The sequence below is a fragment of the Otolemur garnettii genome, unplaced genomic scaffold (genome assembly GCF_000181295.1).
Source record: "Otolemur garnettii isolate 467f Iridium unplaced genomic scaffold, OtoGar3 scaffold00019, whole genome shotgun sequence".
Classification (NCBI taxonomy): Eukaryota; Metazoa; Chordata; class Mammalia; order Primates; family Galagidae; genus Otolemur; species Otolemur garnettii.
In genome coordinates this window covers 8,950,047-8,974,229 of record NW_003852414.1, presented here as the reverse complement: position 1 = coordinate 8,974,229, position 24,183 = coordinate 8,950,047, and the positions used below count along the sequence as shown (strand labels likewise).

Genomic DNA, 24,183 nt, shown 5'->3' with positions numbered 1-24,183 from the left:
ACCTGATAGTTCTGACCCACAGAACAGTGAGATGTAATAAAGTGGTAGTTGCAATAAGCTGTAGAGTTTTAGGATAATTTGTTATATAGCAATGAAAAACCATAACAAGAGGGTATGAATCTCATTCAAATCTCTAACACTCACATTATCAGTGTGGCTAAAAAATCTCAGGTGGTTTACATAACAAGAGTCCCACCTTGAGTCCAAGAGAAATTTACACATATCTGGTCAACCAGTGGGGTAGGTCTGTTCACACAGGCAGAGAGGGGATACTGAGGGGCCTCTTGGGTAAGGAATGAAGCTGTGCCTACTTCAGGGACCCAGGCATGTTTAGTGGGTAGCAGGTTGGTCCAGCCGGAGTCTTTTTGCTGAAGGGGAAGAGCACACACATTTGGTCCACTAACAGAGCCTTAGTGCTTAAAGGGAATCAGAACTCTGTAATCAAGTATCAGCTATTAATGAAAGCCATCCCAAACCCAGTCCATCCAATGGGGTATGTATCTGTGTACTGAGGAAGGGTGTACTTGTAAGCGAAAATTGAAAAGAGCTGCTTCACTCAACCTGTGAAAGGGACTACAGGCAACTGTACTTGCCCCATCTAAATCAGCACTTAACACAGGGGGGACGACCCACCGATTTGACCTCCCAAAAGACTCCTGAGTGAGAGGAGCTGCAGAAGGATGTGTCATGTCTAGTGCATGGGCTGTCCAGGACAGCAGGAATGTGTCCACCCAGAGGAGAGCAGCCGAGGAATGAAATAGCTAGCAGAGCAACTAGGGACACTGCTATGCTGGCTGAGCAATGCTGAGCCTGTTGGGGAAGGACTCCATATGCTGAGAGGCAGCAGGAACTCCCAGAGTGACTAACAGGGCGCCAGCCACCATCTGCCCAGCAAAGTAGGAAGAGACCGATACCCTGCTAAGTGAGAGCTGAAAACAGTGGTATCTGGCTCAAGCAGACTTATCCACGAGAACTTGCAGGACATACTTTTGGAGACTTCTTAAAGCTACAGAAGTCCCACGTAAGCATGTAATGGCATCAGCCTGCAACTTTTGACTATTAGTGTTAGGGCACCTGTGGTACCCGTAAGTAGTATGGGTGGTGTGACATGTTATATATATTGCTTTTCATCCATGGTTCCTGGCTTATAGCCCCTAGAGCTCTTGTATTTCCTAAGTGACTAGAACAATAAACAGTATTTGCCCTTTTGTCCTTGGTTCCTGAAATAGCTCTGGAACAGCTTCAGAGCAATAAAGGGAAAAGTCTTTCCTGGGCATGGGATTCTTTCCACCTCAGAAACAGACCTCAGAAATCAGCATCTCTCTCTCTCTTACCATTTCCTGTCCTTTCACATGCTCCTTTTTCTCCCCAAGACAAGCCATATGGACTAAAAATATGGTCTTCCCCCACCTTTCTGTCTTGGAGCTGGGCATAAGAAAATTCTCTGTTCAACTTTGTCTGATGGTAGGTTGTAAGATCCCAATTTCAGAAGGGTCCTGCTCCACACCCAGGAGGAAATAATGGTGCACACAGAGGCCAACAAGAATCTGAGCAGCATTGCAGGGTACTAGACCCTTATAGTCCAATCGCATTGCTACATAGTTGTCCAGGCTTCATTTATACCTGTCCATTGAAGTCTCCATCAAAGGCCCAAGGGGATGAGGTACCAAGAGCTTCCGGACAGCTGCACATGTGGGGGTTTACAGGGAGGTGAATAAGAACTCATTTATGTGCTGGGACGGTGATGCTCCCCAGAGGTCATGAAGATTGTCCCTTCCCACACGTCTTGCCCCATGCATCTATCTCTTCATCAGTCTCCTTTGTTATATCCTTAATAATAAAACAGCAAGTGTAAATGAGTTCTGTGATCTGCTCTGGCAAATTAAACTCCAAGAGGACATTGTGCAAACCCTGATTGATAGCCAGTTGGTCAGAAGCACAGGTCAAACAACCTGAAGCTTGCAGTCAGCATCGGAAGTGGGGAGCAGTCTTGTGGGACTGAACCCCTGATCCGTGGGATCTGATGCTATCTCCAGGCAGACAGTGTTAGCATTGAACTAGGAGGGCATCTAACTGGTGTCCACTGAAGAATCCATTGTGTAGGGAAAACCCCACACACATTTGGTCTTGCTAATATTCTGTGTTGCTTGTGGCGGGAAAACAGAGGAAAATGAGTTTGCTTTTTCAACACAACTGGCCCATGTTGTACAACTCCAGGAGGTGTCATTCATATCATATTCCACATCCATGCCCCTTCCCCAGAGCACACAAATGGACCCCTAATGGTGCCCCCTGGAGTTGTGCAATGTGGATGTATGGATCAGGAGCCTGGGACAACTCTGAATGCATTTGCTTTATGACCCAAAATAGCTGACCATCTTGGATCTTAGCTATGTCCACATGATTTCAGCACAAGTGGAGAACTGGATAGAGTAAAATAGTATCCTGGCTTCATTGTACATGATCTGGGTCCTAATTTAGCCTGAAAAACTTACTCTTCCTAAGTACTTTCACATTAGATAAAAAACTCACTCAGCAAATCTACACAAGGATGAAATCCTATCATATTTTTCCAAAGTTCATGTGGACTAATTTATTAGTTATTTCTTCGGTATTTTCACCATCATTCAATGGAAAATTGTTTTTCATTAGTAGTTAGATTATTTTTTGTTACTGGTTAGTAGTTAGTATTAAAATATGCCAAATACAAATACGGAGATTTAAATTTTATCAGCTAAAAGGATGACTTTACAAATTCTTAGAGCTGATTCCCAAAGTCCTGTAATGTTAATGTTTTCAATGATGTTCTAGAAATAATTACTTTACTTACGGCATTACCCATTTTTTAGTACAAAAATTATGTATGTGATAAATGTATATGTGTATGATATGTGTGTGAGTATGTATGTACATGTGTATAAATTAAAAGCCTGACTTTTACCTGGCCAACCTGGACTAAAATCTGGATGTTGTTCTCTGTCCACAGATGACAGTGTGCCATGTATCCCCCCAAAATAAGCCCTAGCAGGATTTCTATGCATTTGTTAAATATAAGCCCTACCCTGATAATAAGACCTAGTGTTGGGCATGGCCATGCATTTCCATGCAGAGAGAAGACATCCCCTGAAAATAAACCCTGGTGTGTCTTCTTGAGAAAAAATAAATATAAGACAGTGTCTTGTTTTGGGGGAAACATGGTAGTTCTTATATAATTGTTTCAAATAGGTCATAGGGTTGAGGATGGTCAATGCATTCTTTTGGGTACAATGCTAAATTTGATATGGCAATTTAAATACCAAAATAGAGTTATCAAGTAACTTGGTAGTTGGATATAGTAGTTTGCACTTGAGCAGAAAGGCCCAAGTTGGACAAAGTGTTTTGAATCCTTTGCTTATAGAAGTATTCAATGTCATGGCATTGGACAAGGTCACTGAATGTGAGCATTTAGAAGGAGAAGGGCAGGATTCCCAGGACAGAGCTTGGGAAGAGAGTAACATTTTAGAACAAGCATAAGAGGCAGCATGAAAAAAGAAGAAGAAGAAGAGGCAGAATAGAAGATTGAGGGAATGTGGCCCTCAAGGGAGGAAAAGAAGGGAATGTGGTCTACTGCCAAACTTGTGAACTAGTATTTCAAGGAAAGAATCATCAACTCTGCCAAAGAGTCCTGAAAATGCAAGAAAATAGAGTAACATTGAATTTGGCCACACAGAGTTTTTTAATGACCTTGACAAGAGCTATCTCAGCGAAGTGAAGTGAGATAGAGGAAAGAGATGAGGGGAGGAAGAAGAGATGGGGAAATGAACTACTGTTTTATGAAGCTCAGCTATAAAGCAATGCGAAATGGAGTGATGGGAGGGAAGGACAGAGGATTAGAAGAGAGGTTTAAAGGTGGGAGGATATGAGAGCAACACTCTGCACTGATGGAGGGAGCTGGAGGTGAAGCCCACCGGTGGGTATCGTTATAGCAGTAGACCTTGGAGAACACATGTACATAAGTAGAAGTGTTAGCCTTTGCTCAAGATAGGGTCAGTTTGGAACCAGAAAGGAGGCAAGTTGATGCAGGAAAGAAATTCCTCCTATTTGTTTATTATTGCTCAGTGAAGTGTGAATTATGGTCATCACCTGAGAGTTCTGGTACAGATGAACGAAGGGGAAATGTCTTTTTACTCTATTTTCTAGATTTTCCTAATGAACGTGCACACTTTTATAATCAGAGAAAAGATTACAAAAACGCATATTCTTTGATCCAAGATTTCTCCTAGAACTTGATCCCAAGAAAGAGAACAAAAATTTCTGAACAAATATACTATTTATTATGGAGGTAGTTATAATAGCAAACAAAGGAGCGTGTATAAAAAACAGTAGAAAGAAGCTTACTTAAGGACTTTCCTCAAAAGAGAAAATCACATAGATATTAAAATGTAATTTTTGAAGAAGTATTTAACGACATGGGTCAGAGTCAACATGTTAAGTAAAAACACGGTCTGTGAAGCTATGCAGTCAATGTAATACCACATTTCTAAAGAATAAAAAAAATTGAAAAACGTGAATAAAAGGAATAAAAGAAAATGTTAATAGTGCTTATCTCTTGGTGATGAAATTTAAGTGATTTTTTTTTCTTCTTATACCTTTTGGTATTCAGGGTTTTTGCTTTTGTTTTACACAGACTGTATATTATTTTTATTCTTGGAAAAACAATGTCATAATGATAACCACACATAGTCCAGTAGCCCATCATGGAATATTGAAGTTTCTGGAGAAAGGTAAACTACACCAAATTCCCCAGCCCTTAGCCAGATTATTTTTCTGTAACAATCTTTGTCCTGCAGTTACTTGCTGTGATACACAGTTCTGTGTACTCAGAGATCTGTGCTACTCCGTCTTTGTAACAAAATTCTACTTACAGAAACTACATCTCTTCTCTGATATTTTACTTGTCTCTAAGCTAAGACTGGAAAGAAGAAAGATGTTAGGAATTCTTGGCAGATGAGGAATAACTATCACACATTCCTGCAAACACAAATGTCACATTTATTTCAACATCTATAAAACAGGTCCCTGTACCTAAAGTAATTCACAGAACAGAGAAGTCAATTTAAAGCATAAACATTCAAAATTTCCCAGTGTGCAATTTTTCTTCAGCCTCCAGACTGCTGATTTCTTTTCAAGAACACACAGACACAATTTCACCTAGCCCAGGACCACCCCAGAGGGATTCCCACAGGGTAGTTGTTGCTTAACATTTGTTAATAGATTTCATAAAGTTATTCCTCTTAATAAATGAGATTGTGTTAGTTGTCCAAATCATAAATAAAGATCATATGTTGCTTTTTCATGTAGGTTTTATTTCTTAGATATAATTCAAAATTTATCCCAGAGTGTGACATATCTTTTCCTCTAATGCTTGAATAGCTAATCCAGGCATATTGAAATAGTTCAAAAGAGTAGTTAGTGAAAAGTCATCTTTCCACCAGTGTCTCTCCCCAAAGGCAGCCAGTATGCCCAATTTTTTGTACAATTTCCAGAGATAGTCTATACAGAAGAAAATAACTGGAGCATTAGTGGAAGACTTAACAAGTCCCTTAGACATCATTTAGTATTCTTTGTAACTATACCAAAAACCTCAAAATGGTGGTCAGAGAAGCTTGTAATGTTGGAAACCACTGAAAATTAGAGGTCAGACAGAATTTAATATTTTTTTGAGATGAAATTATAAGGGATTGGAGAAAAGACTCCCTTTTTTTTTTTTTTGCAGTTTTTAGCTGGAGCTGTGTTTGAACCCGCTATCTCTGGCCTATGGGGCCAGCGCCCTACTCCTTTGAGCCACAGGTGCCACCCAGACAGACTCCATTTTTTAAGTTGATTCTCATAGCTCTTCTACCAACACATCAGATGGGTTAAATGAGGCATGTGAGTGGGTGACCATGTGGAAAAATACTAACCTATTCTGCTAGTAGCTTGTAAGTTGTTAATGTAAAACTAGACATTTCGTGGTATAATTTTCTAAATAGTTCCACTCTTCCAGTTATAAGGTATGCATTAATCTTGACGTCTGCCACTCCAGTTATTGCCAGAGTTGATCTGTGACAGGACTCACCAGGCTGGTGGGTGCTTCCTTCTCTGATGTCATTTCAAAACTAGGTAGATGAACAATTTTTTCATCTACTTCCATAGATCACTTTTCTAATCTCATCCAAATTGTTTTGTTAATTTTTAATTAAATAAAAAAGTAATTTAAAAATTAAAATTCTAAATGTAAAAATACGTACATTTTAAAAAGGATTGCCTATCTTATGAACCACAGATTATTGATGATGTTTGCCATTCCTCCCCTCCAGACTCTTTTCTTGTCTCCAGATGTTTTTGACTATCTCAGTGTCAGGGAACTGACTCACAAACTAAATCTGGCTCGCCACCTCTCTTTACTAAATGAAGTTTTATTAGAACACAGGTATGCTTATTCATGTATTATCAATGGTTATTTTCTTACCACAGTAACAGGGTTGAGTAATTGTAACATAGGTTATATAGGCTACCAATTTGAAAATATTTTTTATCTGGGCCTTTACAGGAAACACACCCTATCAATCTTCAACCCCTGGGCCATGGGCTGATAGAGGCCTGTGGCCTGTTAGGAACTAGGCCACACAGCTGCTGCAAGTGAGCAAAGCTTCCTCTGTATTTACAGCCGCTCCGCATACCTGGCATCACCAACTAAGCTCAGCCTCCTGTTGTTTCAGTTTCAGCATTAGATTCTCAAAGGACCATGAACTCTACTATAAACGGTGCATGTAAGGGATCTACAGGGCATGATCCTTATGAGAATATAATGCCTGATGATCTGAAATGGAGACAAAATTCACTTGAACCATCTCAATACCAACCGATAGCACACCCCCAGCCCATGGAAAGATTGTTTTCCATGAAATAGTCCCCAGTGCCAAAAATTAGGGGGACTGCTGCCCTAGAGTATAGAGTCTTGGTTATGGTAATGAATGGGCAAGAAGCATGAGTAAAAAGAGAAACCAAGAACTGATTTTAAATGTGGCCATAACAACATTACAGAGAATCATGGAGGAACATGCAAATTATATATAAAATCTCACAGATTTCATTTATTTCATATGTTTCACTGTCCACACAGAAAATATTGTAGTATCAAAACTTTCGTAGACATTTTGAATAAATTAAGGCCATAGTTATATAGCTAACATAGTGAATAGATGTTTCATCTACTTCCACAGATTGCTTTTCTAACCTTATGCTTCCTTCCAACATTGCTACAAGTTTTTTAAACATGTCTCTACCTGTACCATGCTGATTAAAACACATCTTTAAAAAGAAGCGTGGGAAAGAAGAAAGACTCTAGGAATAATGAGGGCAATTAAAACTTCTCCAGGGCCGGTGACTACGACATCTGTCGCTCTAGTTATTGCCAGAGTTGATCTGTGATAGGACACACCAGGCTGGTGGGTGCTTCTTTCTGCGCTGTCATTTCAAAACTACACACTTGGCCTTGAGGGTCAAACTGCAGATAAATAAACACTCATCTTCCAAGATACCCCAGTGAGAGCCAAACCCACTATAGTCCACCCAGCTGTCTTTGTTACTGGAATTTAAAGGTGGATAAGCAAACTGATACAAAACCATTGATAGGCTGATGTTTAACAAAGGATTTCTATTCTTCCCCAGTGGCTCCTGAATCACCTTAGGTGATAGAGCTTGATATTTAACAAGAGTATTTTTAACCAAAGCAAAAGCAAATAAAGCTGTTCCATTACAATAGTACAACTAAATAGGAAGGATAGAAATTTAACATCAGGCAGCAATAGTTGATTCTTTTTTTAGTGTGTAGCACTGAAATATGAGTGAAGCTTTAATAACCACCCCTAAGGGTACATGTGACCTTTGACAACACAGAAAGAAAACATTTATAGTCTGAAGCTGTGTCTCTCTGGTATTACAGAGTAAATGAAAAATAAATCTGATTAACAAGCTGTACTTTTCACAAGGACAAAAATCTTATAGAAGGATTCTGACTTGGATTTCTCCAAGACTTACCGAAAGTAAACATGTCATAAAGTAACAAGAGTGGAAACCAATTCTTCAAAATGAAGACAAAAGGAAAATATTCAAAGAGTAAACTTAGCTTGAAACATAGGTCCTACCTCTTTGAATATTTCCATTGTTTATAACCAGAATACATGAGTAAAAGTAAATTTTCTTTGGTTCTACAGTCGATGAACATTTAGTAAAAGCAAAATATTCACTGCGTTACCCGTGAAATTTATTTTGAGCACCCACTGTTTGCAATCTGACCTAGGAGTATGGGGTATATCCATCAGTGAAAAAAAACAAAGACCTATTTTTTATAGATCTTATATATCTATGAGAAGACACATGTGTATAATAAATTATTATAAAAGGACAGAACAGATGCCATTAAGTCAAGGATCTTGAGATGAAGAAATTATCCTGGATTGGCCAATGGGCCCTTAATGTAATCCTAAGAGTCTTAATAAGAAGGAGACAAGAAGGTCAGCAGGAGAAAACTCAGTGAGGATGGAAGCAGCAGTGAAAGTCATGCAGCCGTGACCTAAGAATGCCTGCAGCCTCTAGAAACTGAAAAGGGCAAGGAAACGGTTCTCCCCTAGAGAACCAGCCCTGCTAATCACACCTTGACTTGAGCCTGGTGAAACTGATTTTGGACTTCCGGCTCTCAGAATTGTGTGAGAAGGTATGCTTATTATTTTAAACCATTCGTGATGCATTTGTTACAGCAGCAATAAGAAACTGATACACAGATCTACTTCCTGCTTCCTTATAATGCCTCTCTCCACTCTGCTCCTTCATGAGAGGGACCCGCTTCTAGCTCTCTTTGGAAGTGCTCTAACCTTTCTCTTTGTTCTTCCTAAATAAAATTTCGCTTTGTTACAACTGAAATAAATAAATAAATAAATAGAATCTCTCTTCATCCATTTTCTAGTCTGGCTGGTGAGGGGCCTGGGGAAAACACACTCCCATCAGAGGGAACAGAAGTACAAAGGGTGTGAGATAGAACCAGGTTTAACGTGTTCGAGAAATAACAGGAAGCCAGTATGGGTGGAAGAAAAGAGTAGAGAAAATTAGAGAAACAGCGAGGTTGTTGGAGGCTGGGCAGATGCACAAATCACATAGGGCCTTGTAGGCCACGCTGAGTCTTTGGTTATTGCTTTAAGTGATAATGGGAAGACATGAGGAACTTCAAGCAGAGTAGTGACATCATCTGACTTACGTTTTAAAAGATTGCGCTGGCTGCAGTGTGGACGCGAGAGTTGGAAGGTAAAGGTTACAGCAGGGAAACCTCTTGGGAGGCTGATGCTGGAGCAAGAAAAAGTGTGGTGAAGGGTGGTGAACAGTGTCTAGCCCTAGATGTGACCTGATGGTATTGCTGAGGGGGGCTGGTGAACAAGTGTCTAGCGGTACATGTGACCTGATGGTATTGCTGAGGGAAGTGGTGATGAATAAGTGTCTAGCCCTAGATGTGACCTGATGGTAGTGCAGATGGCCTTGGTACATAGATGGCAGGAGGGGTGTGAGAGTGAATCAGCAAGGAAGTCTCCAAAGTTTCTGTCTTGAACAGTCAGAAGAACGGAGCCACCACTGACTGAGACTGGGAATCATGAGGTAGAGCTGGTTTGGGGCTGGGGTACTTAGGAGCATGGCTTGGGATGTGCAAAGTCTACCTACTAGACTCCAAGTGAAGTATCAAATAAGCAGCTGGATACAGGGGTCTGGAGTTCAGGTGTCAGGGCATGAGTGGTATTTAAAGCTATAAAATAAGAAAGTGAAAGTAGAGAAAACAAGAGCTTCAACAACTGAAGCTTGGGAGACCCCCAAATGTAACAGACAGATGGGGGAACCAGACCAAGATACTCTGATGGAGATCCCAGTGAGGTAAGGAAGAGAATCCTAGCAGGAAGCTGAGGCAAATGTATTCAATAAGGCATTAAATACTGCTGGCAACTAGGTAAAATGAGGACTTAAAATTGATCATTGGATTGAGCAACATGAAGGTCATTAGTGTCCTCAACAAAAGCTACTTCCATGGGGTGTGCAGATTTCCAACAAAACAGACAATCTAATTCAGAGACTTCAGGCATACCACTTTATAACTGATTAAATCACACAGGAATTTAGAAGAAGGTTTCAAGACTCTTATATATGTTATATGTTATATATATGATGTTATATGTATAACATCATTCTGTTTTTATCTTTCTTACTTTTTTTTTTTTAAGACAGTCTCACTCTATTACCCTGGGTAGAGTGCCATGGTGTCTTATAGTTCATAGCAACCTCCAACTCCTGGGCTCATGTGATCCTCTTGCCTCAGCCTCCTGAGTAGTGGGAACTGCAGGTGCCTGCAGCAACGCCTGGCTGGTTTATTTTTAGGGGAGATGGGGTCTTGCTCTTGCTAAGGTTGGTCTTGAGTCCTGAGCTCACCCAATCTACCTGCCTCGGCCTCCCAGAGTGCTAGGATTACAGGCATGAGCCACCGCACACAGCCCATAGGATGATTCTTGATGGAATTCTCAGATTATCCATGAGTAAATTTTGTATGTTGCATTTTTTCCAATAGAGAGGAGGAAACAAACAAAAAAGATCAAATATATCAGGATGTTTTATGGACAGTTATCACTGAATTTATTAAACATCTTCATAGAGGCCTTTTAGCCTTCCATGTATCCAGAACTCACTTCCACTATGTTCAGTAATAAATGCTCAAATCAGAAAGGTTTTGTCTCCACAGACATGAACGTATCCACACCAAGAAAGGGAACTTCAACAGATCCCTCATTTCCTGCCTGAAAGATGTGGATGATTTGGCCACCCTGGAGGTTTTGGATGAGGTAAGAATCCAGTTTAATAAGACCTAGATTTTTTTTAAATTTATAGAAGATGTGGGCAGGGGTTTCTCTGTTTAGCGTCTGTATCCTTTGTCTTTTAGCTTTTAATTACCTCTCTTATCTTCAGATTTCTAGATCTTTCCAGCCTCTTGTCATGTTTGTGGTGGTTTTGTTGTTGTTGTTGTTGTTGTTGTTGGGTTTTTTTGATGCTCAACTGACAAAGATGTGAGGTTTCCCAGCAGGAATAGTTAGGCAACATCTTTTTTTTTTAATTTTTTTTTGAGACAGAGTCTCACTATGTCACCCTAGGTAGAGTGCTGTGGCGTCACAGCTCACAGCAACCTCCATCTCTTGGGCTTAAGTGATTTTGTTATCTCAGCCTCTCAAGTAGCTGGGACCACAGATGCCTGCCACAACGCCTGGCTATTTTTTGGTTGGCGTTGTCATTGTTGTTTGGCAGGCCCAGGCTGGATTTGAACCCACCAGCTCTGATGTATATGGCTGATGCCCTAGCCACTAAGCTACAGGCACCAAGCCTAGGTAACATCTTTTTGTCCTGAATTATTTCTGGGAGTCTTATAGGTGTGATTGATTGTTTTCAGAAAATAGTCTGCCTCTTATAATCATCATGAGGTGTCCCCCCGCCCCACACACCTTTTTCCTTTTCTGTTCCAGCTTTCAGTGGCAGCATCCAGGAGCCTCTGTGCCTCCTCAAGAGTCTCTCTGGTACCACGGTCCTCCTCATGCGGTCACTAAACCCCTGCTCTCACAGTTCACCTTTCAGGGCTTTGAATCCTGGGTGGAACACCTTATTCCAATTATCTAGGAAACATTTCTTGTGAAGGTTCAAGTCCAAGCCATTAAATTCTAGTTTCAGTCACATTTCCCCTTATCCTTCTTTATTCCAGACAATCAGATCATTAGAGAAATAAATGGTCTCTCTTCAGTAAAAGGTTGGGACATCGGTCCTGCCTCTGGCTTTTTATTTTTCATACTTCTGATACATGCCTGAGCATTTTACTCAGAAATGCAATAAATCAAAAGACATGTTCTGAACAGAAGTAGTCGTTTGGTAAATTTAGGTTTGCAAAAAACAACTCAAGTACTTTCCCAAAATAATCTCTCTCAAGACCATCAAACATCTTGAAATCAAATAATGTTTGCAAGTCGGAGATTGCAGGCAACTTTCTGAATCTTTACATATCACATTTTCTAACTATGGGAACTTTTAGGCTTGTGGATTATGAAGATGGTTTCGTGTTACTGACCAATACATTAATATCTTAAACACTAGTTTCTTTCTTTCTGTTATCTGTGCTTTATTTTTTTGCCTCTTTTTTGACCTAAGATCTTTTTCGCCTTTTTTTTAATTGTTGTTTGTTTGTTTTTGTTTCTTTTTGTTTGTTTGTTTGTTTGTTTACAATTTTTGGCCAGGGCTGGGTTTGAACCCACCACCTCCGGCATATAGGGCCAGTGCCCTACTCCTTTAAGCCACAGGTGCTGCCCCTCTCCTCTTTTGTTTTATGTACTGTAAGTGATAATTCGTGACACTGTCAAAATTGATTCATGTGCTCATGTGATTTGTCAACTTTGAAAGTTACTTTTCTGGATTTTTCACTGTCTTGAAGAACCCAAATACTTTAATAATAATAATAGTGGAAACAGTCCACAAAGCCCCTGAATCATTAAATCACTTTGATTTGGAATAAAATCATGTTCACATTTGTTTTATCTTCTCTTTCCTTTTCCTGATATACTGCATTCATGAATTTCCCTGAAAGCATTGTGTGTGTGTGTGTGTGTGTGTGCACGTGCATAAAATCACTCTAACATCTAACATGTTCTTCGAAAAGTGCGAGTAACAATGACATTCTTCTGCAGCTCTCAAAACCAAGGCAAATGCCTGTCCAGTGGACGTATAGCTGCAGATCTGATGTTGTATTTCTTACTATCCGTATGCCTGTTTCTTTCAAATCCCTGCTCCAGACTCCAGATGTTTATTGTTGTTTACTTTATAAGTTGGAGTTGACCACAAACAACTTCTAAGAAAAAAGAAATTATTTCCTTTCATTACAGAACACAGTCTCAGAGCAGCTTGAGAAGTGTTATTCCCGAGATCAGATCTACATCTATGTGGGAGATATACTCATTGCCCTCAACCCTTTCCAGAACCTGGGTCTTTATTCTATGAAGGTACGTGGTGTGGTGTGCATTCTCTTACTTTGTGCAAATAATTGTAGGTTCAGATGTTCGACTGAAGTGAATGCCAGTAAAAAATGTATTGATCCTTTTAGATAAAGTTATATGCTTACTGTTAAAACATAGAGAAGGGAAACAGAAGATGAAGTCAATCTGGGTATAGTTTGTGGTCTATTTTCCAAAAGTATGTGACAGAATGCCAATTGCATCCAGCTGCTAATAACTACTCTATATACATGTCACCAAACAAGTGACTTTAAAAGCATGTACTTCATGTCTGCCCCTCAACCAAGTGTGGAAGAGTCAAAAATATAACTGCATTGTTTACATAGATAATATATACTTAATGGCTATAAAAATTGTCATTATGAGTTTAAAAGTTCCTTTTGACATATCAACTGGCTTCATTAATATGGCATAATATGTTTTCTGAGTATGACTATATAATTATCAATTATTCAACCCCTACTGGTTTAAATATTGAGTAATTTTCTGGGCCAAAGCCAGGGTGTTTTTCATTTTTAATTGGACCCATCTTCCAACTATTTGTGTACTCTACCAAAATTATTTGATACCGTGTGATAGGTTTCTTTATTTGTGAAAAGTATTATCTCTGTAACCCTCTACCCTTCTAAAATGGACAGGACTAGTAGTCAATGTGTCAACCTTGACCTGTATCTCAGAAGATCTGGGTTTTAGTGCAGTTCTGTTATCAACTAATTACGTGATCTTGGATAACAGTTACATTAAACGATGTAAAAAGGAAAAAGGGGTGGTCATATTTCAGACATTATATCCAAAGAGTAGTCAACAAAAATGGCATTTAATTGTTTTGTTTATAAAGTGTCTTTTTATTTAAATAAATGACAGTATTTTGAAACCTTACGTTGGAAATGGTATGTAGAATCTTTTAAATGCCACCACCAGAGTGATATGAAATATCATTTTAAGTCCTGTATTTTGGGGCTGTTTTATATCAGCCTTTTCTTTATCATAACTGCATGATTTCTGCTGCATGTACGTATTGGGGGTGTGGGTAACGTGTACCCAATGCTTTGGTCGTATGACATAGTATTTTTATTTTCTGTTTTACTTTTAAAAATTGGAGCTGTGTCTGTAAATAATCCAGGGTTTAAATAAAAACCAAAATGACCACCCCTACAATATGTATCCCTTTTAACCTTTAGCATTCCAAACTCTATACGGGAGCAAAGAGGACTGCCCACCCTCCTCACATTTTTGCCATGGCCGACGTAGGCTATCAGTCTATGATAACATACAACTCAGATCAGGTAAGAACAGTCTTGCGTTATCAAAACTTCCCTCTTAGTGCCTCAGTGTGTCAGCTGAATCCTGTGAGGACTCAGTTAGCTCACCACTTCCTTTTCTCTCCGCAGTGCATTGTCATTTCTGGAGAAAGTGGAGCCGGAAAGACTGAAAGTGCTCATCTTTTAGTCCAGCAGCTGACGGTGCTTGGAAAGGTTAATTTATATTTTCTCTGTCCTTGATGCCAATTTCATTCTTTGGCCTGTGGAATGCTCATCACCACTCGTCAAAGCTCTGCAGTCAGGCGTCCTCAAACTACGGCCCGTGGGCCACATGCGGCCTGCCTAGGACATTTATCTGGCTCGCCAGGTGTTTTTGCAGCCGCTGCCTGTCCTGCTTAGCAGCCAACTCCTCCCGGGACCCACAGTCCAGCCCTCCAACAGTCTGAGGGACAGTGAACTGGCCCCCTGTTTAAAAAGTTTGAGGACCCCTGCGGCTAGTTCTTTACATGTACTTGTTTATTTGTCGTTTAGGGGGTTGTGGGGAAGCACTGGGAACGTCTAGTAGGCCATCTTGCCAGTGTCATTTCTAATTCATTTTTGCAGCAATGAGTAGGAAAAATTCCACATTTCTGTTAAAAATTAATTGACTGACTTCAATATTCTATGTCCAGTGTGTTGAATGAAATAGAGACATAGTTTGCTCAGGGGATAAACATAATCTCTATGCACCAGAACTGTGACCCCCTCAGGACTGGAAAAGCCAACAGAGAGCAGAAAAGTGGGGTGCTACCCTGAGGCTCTCACCACAGCCCCTTCCTTGCTCCCTCACCTCCTCACCCATCTCATCAGCCTCCCCCCTCCTTATGTCTTAGATAACAAGCATTCTAGATGGTTTTAATGACAGTGAAATAAGATGCAATATGGGGCAGGAATGGGGACAGTGAAACACACCGCACTGTCCCGGCATGAAGAGCTAGACACCTGGGTTAATTTACTCAAAGGCCTGTGCTAATCTGCCTTGATTTGTGGGCTGACAGAGTGTCTCATCGATAACGGATTAACTGTGGGAATGTCGCTTTGCAGGAATCAGCAAACTTGTTCATCTAATCTCTTTGTCTTGTTTTCAATCTAAAAATGTAATGTTAATGGGGGATAAATACATGGATATTCAGATTCCTACCCTTACCAGGTCTTATCTTGTTTTTGACTTACATCCTTGATAAGGATTTATCAGATTTAAAAAAAAAAATGGGATGTTGGGTGGACAGAATTTCCCTTTGCAATATGCAGTCCTCCAAACCTTAGCAGGTCACTGCTACTTCATGGAGGTAGATGAAGTTTTTATCTCGCCAATTTCAGGGGTTCGCAGCCAGCACAAAACAACATTTCCTAAGAGCCAAGTTTGTCGCCCAAACTCTCTTCTCTCATCTTTTATTGCCTCTTATAAAGATACACAAAGTCTTCATCTAGCCTTCAAGTTTTACTGTGAATGCCCGTGCTGGCCCACTCAAATTCTAAGGTAGCCTGTGTTCCAAAAATAGCTACTACTTTCCTCTCTCCAGCTTATAAAATTTCTATCCCTTGAACATCGCCGATCTCCTTCGAGATATTAAGGTGAGATATTAAGGTATTATGCTGAAAAAATGGACTTGAGCTAATTTCTGCCAACTTGTAAACAACTGATACCACCCTAAACCTCTAGAAGGGGGGGAGGGTAGGAACGCCTTTCTCCAAGTAGCAATTAACTCAAATACATTTCCACTCAGTAGAATTTCAACTAAAGCAATATAGAAGAAAAGGGAAACAATACTTGTTTGAGGGGAGAAGCATTAAGAGAGAGAAAAGAAGAAAACGGAGGGATAGTCAATGTGACTGGCCTTGACCTTGGTCCCACTTCTCCCATGCATACCTCCATGCTGCGTTTTTCACCATTATTCCCTTTCCTCCACTTTTTGAATTTATGAAGCAGCCCCTGCTCCAAGGCTGTGGCTCTTGCCACCTCCTGAATACCTGGAGCATAGATTTCAGGTTATTTATTAATTCCTTTTCTGGATACAGCACATATAAGAGTAAGGAAGTACGGAGGGATCTCTTTGTTCCCTATACTAAGTGGCTTGTGCATAGTAGGTGATCAATAAAATGTTGTCTAAGGCATCTAATTTCTATTACACTAGAAATGCTGTCTTTTCATCTGTTTCCTTCCAAATAGGAGATATTTGACGTGAACTTGTCTTTACCCTCTTAGTTTCAGGGTTAACAGCGCCCATGGAAACAAAGGCTAGTGTTTCCGGGCCCAGGCAGGCAGAGGAGGAATAACAAAATGACATGTGTACCTCAGTCTGCTGAGACGACTGCAATTTGTATTTGTAAATTAGGCGACAAACAGAACTGTATTTGAATAGAAAAATATAGAATAGCTCTTTGCCACTTTTAAAGAAAGCAAGTGAGAGGCAATGCCTGTGGCTCAAGGGTAGGGTGCTGCCCCATATGCCAGAGGTGGTGGGTTCACACCCAGCCCTGGCCAAAAAACTGCAAAAAAGAAAGAAAGAAAGAAAAGAAAGAAAGGAAGGAAGGAAGGAAGGAAGGAAGGAAGGAAGGAAGAGAGTGAATGTACGTGAGCGGGCAAAAGTTCCATCAGGTTGTAACATCTGGCAATATATCAAGGACATGCATTCATTCATGTCGACATAAAGTGTTTCCTGAAGAAGAGATATTTTATTCTCTCCAAATTAATTTTTTTAACTTTTTTTTGACATTTTCTCTCTAGGCAAATAACAGAACCCTGCAAGAGAAGATTTTACAAGTGAATAATTTGGTAGAGGCCTTCGGCAACGCCTGCACTATTATAAATGACAATTCTAGCCGATTTGGAAAATACTTAGAAATGAAATTTACCTCTTCTGGAGCCGTGGTGGGAGCACAGATTTCTGAATATCTTCTGGAGAAGTCACGAGTTATACACCAAGCTATGTAAGTGCACATCAAATATCTCCTATTTGGAGGGAAACGGAAGACAGAGTTTCTAGTGTAATAGAAATTAGATGCCTTAGACAACATTTTATTGATCACCTACTATGCGCAAGCCACTTAGTATAGGGAACAAAGAGATCCCTCCATACTTCCTTACTCTTATATGTGCTGTATCCAGAAGAGGAATTAATAAATAACCTGAAATCTATGCTACCAGGTATTCAGGAGATGGTGAGAGTAACAGCTTTGGAGCAGGGGCTGCCTTTCAGGAGTAGTGGCCTTCAGGGAGGCAGCAGAGAGGGAGAAAGTAAGAGGCATATGAGAGGAACCATGACCCCTCTCTCTTCCCTCTGCCAATCTCCTGCCTGTGCTTGCACTTGACCGAACCCAAACAGAAGCCTCTGAGCAGGGGCCCAGACCCTGCAGCATGCAGAGGCTTCTTTCAGGGTCACAGAGCAAGGCAAAGAAGACTGGGGAATGCATCTGAGAGGCACAAAAGCACCAGAGCAGACAAGTATTTCTTTTTTTTTTTTAATTAACTTCCCCTTTCTTTTAAGAGAATCAGTTCTTGACCTCCCTATTTGCCTCTGCCCATGTCATTCCACTCCAGTCTCTGACCACATCTATTTGGTGACTTAAATCCTTTTCTAAAAGAAGATGATTTTTTTTTAAGACAAAGTCTCACTCTGTCACCCTGGGTAGAGTGCCATGTTGTCATCATAGCTCACAGCAACCTCAGACTCTTGGGCACAAGTGATCCTCTTGCCTCAGCCTCCCAAGTAGCTGAGACTATAGGTATGTGACACAATGCCCAGTTAGTTTTGCTATTTTTGGTAGAGACAGATCTTGCTCTTGCTCAGGCTGGGCTCAAACTCCCGAGCTCAGGCAGTCTACCTGCCTCAGCCTCCCAGAGTGCTCGGATTACAAGCATGAGCCACTGTGACCGTCCATGATTTTTTTTTCTCATCCAAGCTGGGCCCGACCCGGCTTAGCTTCTGAGATCAGATGAGATTAGGCACGTTCAGTATGGTACAGCTATAGACTGTTGGTTTTTTTTTTTTTTTAATTTATTAAGACAGAGTCTTACTCTGTTGCCCTGGGTAGAGTGCCATGTTGTCATCATAGCTCCCAGCAACCTCAGACTCTTGGGTTCAAATGATCCTGTAGCATCAGCCTCCCAAGTAGCTGAGACTACAGATATGTGCCACAGTGCCCACCTAGTTTTTCTATTTTTAGTAGAGACAGATCTTGCTCTTGCTCAGGCTGGGCTCAAATTCCTAAACTCAGGCAATCCACCTGCCTCAGCCTCCCAGAATGGTCTGATTATAGGCGTGAGCCACTGAGACCGGCCATGATTTTTGTGAAGACAGAGTGTAGCAGCCCATTTAACCTATGGCTAGGAGGAGTAAGAGTTATAAGAAATACCCTCAATAATGGACACCTGGTGGAAAAGGCATGGAGAGGGATTTAGCGCTCCTAACAAGCACAAGAGCTCCCGAGATGAGAGCAGTGGTGAATTGGCAGTCTCTACACCTGTGGTGTTGAGAGGCACGAGATCAGCCTTATATTAGGCTGGAGGAGAAGGCAGTCAGGAGCATGCGCATTCTATCACGGACCCTCTTACTCTGACTCTGTCTCCTCCCCTGCCTGCAGAACGCCAGCATGGAGTGTCTTTGCTGAAGATCACTAAGCTCTGCTAAAGAGTAAGATCTATTTTTCTAAGAAGACTGCTTTACTCTCTCTAAGACTTTCTCTTTCTCTCTCCTGCTCAAGTAGATAGTCCTCAGGCACTTAAGAGAAATAGTTCCTGAGCAAGGTAGCTTAGCAATCCACATCTGGAACCTAGTTAAGCCAGGCCCAGGACCTGGCCAGTCCTGGGCCCTGACAAGCAGTAGCAGCAGTGGGCTGTGACACAGCGTTTCACCCTATTGCCTTGGGTAAAGTGCCATGACATAATCATAGTTCACAACAACCTCAAACTCTTGGGTTCAAGTGATCCTCTAGCCTCAGCCTCCCCAGTAACTGGGACTGCAGGTGCACACCACAGTGCCCATCTAGTTTTTCTATTTTTAGTAGAGATGGGGTCTCACTCTTGCTCGGGCTGGTCTCGAGCTCCTGAGCTCAGGTATCCACCCATTTTGCCTCCCAGAGTATTAGGATTACACTTTTGGCCACCACATCTGGCCAGAAGATGATTTTAAAGAAGAAAATGTGAAAGGGGATCCTTAATTTCAAGAAAAAAATAAATGAGCACAGTGAAGGCAATGCTGGATAAGTGTCCAGAACACAAACCATAGCTATGATAGTTTCCTCCAACTGTTCCTCCAGTTTAATTCAGCGAGCAGTGACTACATTTCTCTCATATGCCCAGCACTTTGCTGGACTCTACAGAAGACCTAAGCAAGTGGCAGACATGCTATCTACTGCGGAGGGAGGAAAAATGTATTAAGAGGCACTTCCTCCAGGTCAGCAACTTTCAGTAGGTGCTATAATTAATTCTTGTAGTCACATGTTATTAATCAGAGTATTATTGTCTCTTTTATACATGAGGAGACTAACAGAATTTTAATTCAGTTGCCTCATGTCAAAAAGCTAGCAAGTGACTGAGCTAGAGTTTGAACTCTTGTCTCTCTGACTCCAAAGGCCACTTTCCATTTATCTGCCCATCTAGCCAGCCATCTAATTTTTATTTATTTATATAATGCCCGTTGTGTGCTGGGCCTAGGAGATATAAGACAATAACACAATAAGACAGGATTCCGGGGGCCAAGCACCATGGCCCACACTTGTAATCCTAGCACTCTGAGAGGCCAATGCAGGTAAGTTGCTTGAGCTCAGGGGTTCAAGACTGAGCAAGAGTGAGACACTGTCTCTACTGAATAGAAAAAAAAAAAAACTAGCTGGGTATAGTTGTGGGTGCCTGTAGTCACAGCTACTTGGGAGGCTGAGGCAGAGGATGGTTTAAACCCAAGAGTTTGAGGTTGCTGTGAGCTATGATGCCACAGCACCCTACCCAGGGTGACAGAGTAAGACTCAGCCTCAAAAAGAAAAAAAGAAAAAATCTTTTTTGGAGTTCATTGAGCTTCTGGGATATTTATGTTCATGTCTTTTATCAAATTTGGGAAGAGGAGAGAGCTGTGATTAAAAATGAAAAGCTAAGAGCACTGTTTTGTGAACACCCTATGGGGCCTTAAGATGCAAGCCTTCGTTACTTGGTTTCCAGGCCTTTTTGTTGGCCACTTTGTTGAAGATTCAGAGGTTTCATAGGACTTTGGCATGATTTTGAGATGTCAGCACCCTGGGCCCCATTGGTGATCCCCAGGGTACAGGCAGATGCCCTGTGTGAGATAGTCCTGCAGGCCTGCAATCAAGTGACCAAGTGGAACTCACTCTGGAGAAGAATTAGACAATCTGGAGACTAATTGTCTAGAGACTAATCTCCAGACTAATTGTTTGGAGACAATTAGACAAGTAAGAGTGGGGTCAGAGTCAGAGAAATGCCATTTGGTAACTTGCTGAGACCCCCACCTCTGTCCCCAAGTGGTCCAGACCTGGGAACCGCTGGTCCCATTGGCAAGCGTGGGTGCTATGGTGATCTGTATTGTTACACCTTGATGTAGTTAGGGTCAGGACATGAGATGGGTCATCTTTGGAGACATCTTCTTTTCCTATTTCTTTAACTCTCTGATTGCTTATCCACTGAAGGTCAGTGTATTTCCCGTGACATCTCCAGCACTTGTCAAATTACAATTCTCGGTAAACATAAACTAATAATTAAAAAGAAATCCACTAATTTTGTGCATCTTCACTTATGAGTCACTTCACTAATTGTACATTGCACCATTTACGTGTTCAAGGAGTAACAGACAGAGGTGTCTGTGCGATTTCATTAGAACAAAGCAAACCAAATTATACAGTGTGCCGGCCGTAGAGAAATTTTCCCTATTTTGTGTTGAGAAAAGATAAGAACTAAGATAAGAAGCTTAGTTTTGTTCTAACGTTGCTCATAAACAATGTCAGTGTTTGTTGCCGTATCTCTGGTGACTGAAGCAAGTGGGGGGGTGGGGTGGAGGACCAGAATCCCATCAGTTCTGAAGAGAGAATGTGCCAATCCTCTTTCAGCATCCACCCCATGGACCACCCCTTTTCACGAAACCCTGACCTTTCTTTGCTCCACGACTGGGTTCTGATGCTTCTCCCATCTCTCTGAATTTTTCTTCACTGACTTATATTTATCCATGCATTCCCCAAATCTCTATTTAGCAGAGATTTTTCCTCGACTCTCTTCTCTTCTCTTCCTATATGCTCTCACTTTGCAATTCTTTCTGACATCATGGCCTCAACAGCTAGCAATGTGTGATTGACACCCAAAGGTAGACCTCTCCCTCTCTCCTGAGTTCGCATCTTCCATTTCCAACTACCTAAACATCCTGCTGCCATCTTAAATTCAACCAAATACACTTCCCACATCTGTTTCTTTTCCCACAGTCCCTTTCTTTCAGAGTGGAACTATTCCCCTCTAGTTATAGAACACCTGGGTCTCCCTCTTCAATGCCCTCGTCTAAATATTTGGGAAGATGTGTTGAGTTCATCCCCATAATCATATTTTCATCTCCTCTGTGCTTTCTCTTCCACTGATGCTATTTTACCTCCAGCCCCTGTTCCTTATGACCCAAGTATTTGAAAGATTTGCATTTCCTGGACGTTTGAACTCTCTTCCAAGGCGTGGTGACATTGTGCCCCCCAGACTCAAGGGAGAGTCTCCGCCCAGTGTGCATGCTACTCAGTACTAAAATTACTTTTCTCCCCTGAAAATACTTCCTCTCCTTTTGAAATACAAGGAAGGAAGAACCAAGATCTACATCATTCCTTTGATCAAGTTCTACACTCTCAAATTAAGTACTTTTATTAACATTCAACAAAGAACAAATGAAGTATCTCGAATAGTTACTGGTGTGACACAAATATCAAACCTTTAACCATGTTATTTTAAACCTACGTGAATTGTGTGTTGGAGCCTATTATGAGTTTCTGGAAATAGGATTCTTATATCAGTTTTTCTCAAAGCCTTGAACAAAAACTAGAGATTATAAACAAAGCCATGGGTATTACTCCAAACATCTTTTACTGCATTATTAGAAATGTAAATATACAGAGGGTGCCAAAATATGTATACATGTTTTAAGGAAAAATGTGTTGGGCGGCACCTGTGGCTCAAAGGAGTAGGGCACTGGCCCCATATACCAGAAGTGGCAGGTTCAAACCTGGCCCTGGCCAAAAACTGAAAAAAATAAAATAAAATAAACTGTGTTAAAATGGTAATACTCAATATATACCAAAAACAAAAGATGAATACAAAGCACACCTAGTTCCTCTTGTAATTGAAAAGGTTGAATGTGACTTGAGTATCACAGACTTAATCATTTTTTCTTTTTTATACTATGTATACATTTTTTCACACCCTCATATGGGTATGTTTCAGTTTGATTCTGAGGAAAATTTATCTGTGCTGCAAGAAGAAATAATTTCTAAAGACAACAAAGGTAAAATTGCCAGCCCCATTGAGATTATTCTGCATAATATGATATATAGGAGAAGGTATAGGAAGGTTTCTGAAAAGATAAGAAAGGACTTAAGTCATAATTTGTGTAGAAATAGACATCTCATAAAGTGGGCTTTTTTCTGTTGCATAGAGGTTATGTGAAAAAGCATTCAGAGGTTTCTTTGTTCAAGGAAAAGGAATGGCTTAATAATGATTTCTTTTCTGAAAATATCTCATTGCTCCCTCCCCCAAGATTGCAGATAAAGGCGTGGAGGGTTGAAAGGAGACCAGCTGCCCCCAGAGTGTCCGTGTGGGGAGTGATTAGCGGATATCCTGGGCACAGCTCAGGCCACTGCCAAGGGCAGCAGGAAGGGAACAGTGACAGCCACAGCTTAGTGCCCCTGTCCCCCGATCACTGCCGTGGTAACTTCCAATGGGGTGGGAATTTTATGCTAATTGAATGCGAAATAATAATAGAAAGGAGTGAAGACAGCAAGGCCTTCAGGTTGGAGATGTTACGATTCGTGGAACGCCTGTAAGAAGAACCCTCCCCTGCCCCAACCGCGGCCAGGGAGCCTGGTGATAATAATGGACTGACCACTTCCAATGAGGCTCTAGGACCACTTGAAACATGAGGAGGGTGCATTAGGCATGCCATCAGGAGATGATACCCCAGGGTCTCCCAGGTGGCCACCAGAGTCACTGAGAGTGAACGAAAGTAAAGCAGAACCAAAAAGGGGAAAACCACAAAGCGAGAAAATTGTCCTCTGCTACTTGGGAAGAGAGCTTGCAAGTGGGGTCTGGCCCTAGAGCTCACCAGAGCAAAAGGAGGGTGCGAGAGAGGCAGGAGGGGTGACCCCGAGGCCCCAACAGTTACGCTGTGGAAGATCCTCAGCCGGTGACTCACTTGTGATCTGTGTTCCCTCGGTCGCATTGTTCCATTGTCTGTTATACTACTTAGAATTTTAGAATCGACATTTGTGAAATACAAGAGATCCCTCATGTAAGTGAGGAAACTGAGCCTCAGAAGTTTTGTATGAAATGGTGGCTAAAGACATGGGCTTTGGAGTCTAGTAGACCTGGTTTGAATCCAGTGTAGTCATCAGCCCTGTGATTTGGGGGAGATTGGTAGCACTAAGCCTCAGTTTCCTTGTACATAAAAGGCAGAAACCACGCCTACCTCAGGGAATCCTGATGGGTTCATGAGGTGATGTAGCTCTGCTTACTGTCTGGTCTGGTATGCTGTCTGTCTGTCTGTTCCCCCCAGCATGTAAACTCTAAGAACTTAAGGACTTTTTACTGTTTTACTGATGTA

At 41.2% G+C, this 24,183-nt stretch overlaps 1 protein-coding gene across 1 annotated transcript in view; it reads left to right on the top strand.

The window, feature by feature from the left end:
• The window catches only part of MYO3A (myosin IIIA), a 188,650-nt gene that overhangs the window by 58,460 nt on the left and 106,007 nt on the right, over positions 1-24,183 (top strand). Inside the window, exons 9-13 of the mRNA XM_012803266.1 lie at positions 10,793-10,892; positions 12,966-13,082; positions 14,276-14,380; positions 14,486-14,569; positions 17,124-17,326. Of these exons, the coding sequence (XP_012658720.1) occupies positions 10,793-10,892; positions 12,966-13,082; positions 14,276-14,380; positions 14,486-14,569; positions 17,124-17,326 (609 nt within the window). The remainder of the gene's footprint in view (positions 1-10,792; positions 10,893-12,965; positions 13,083-14,275; positions 14,381-14,485; positions 14,570-17,123; positions 17,327-24,183) is intronic.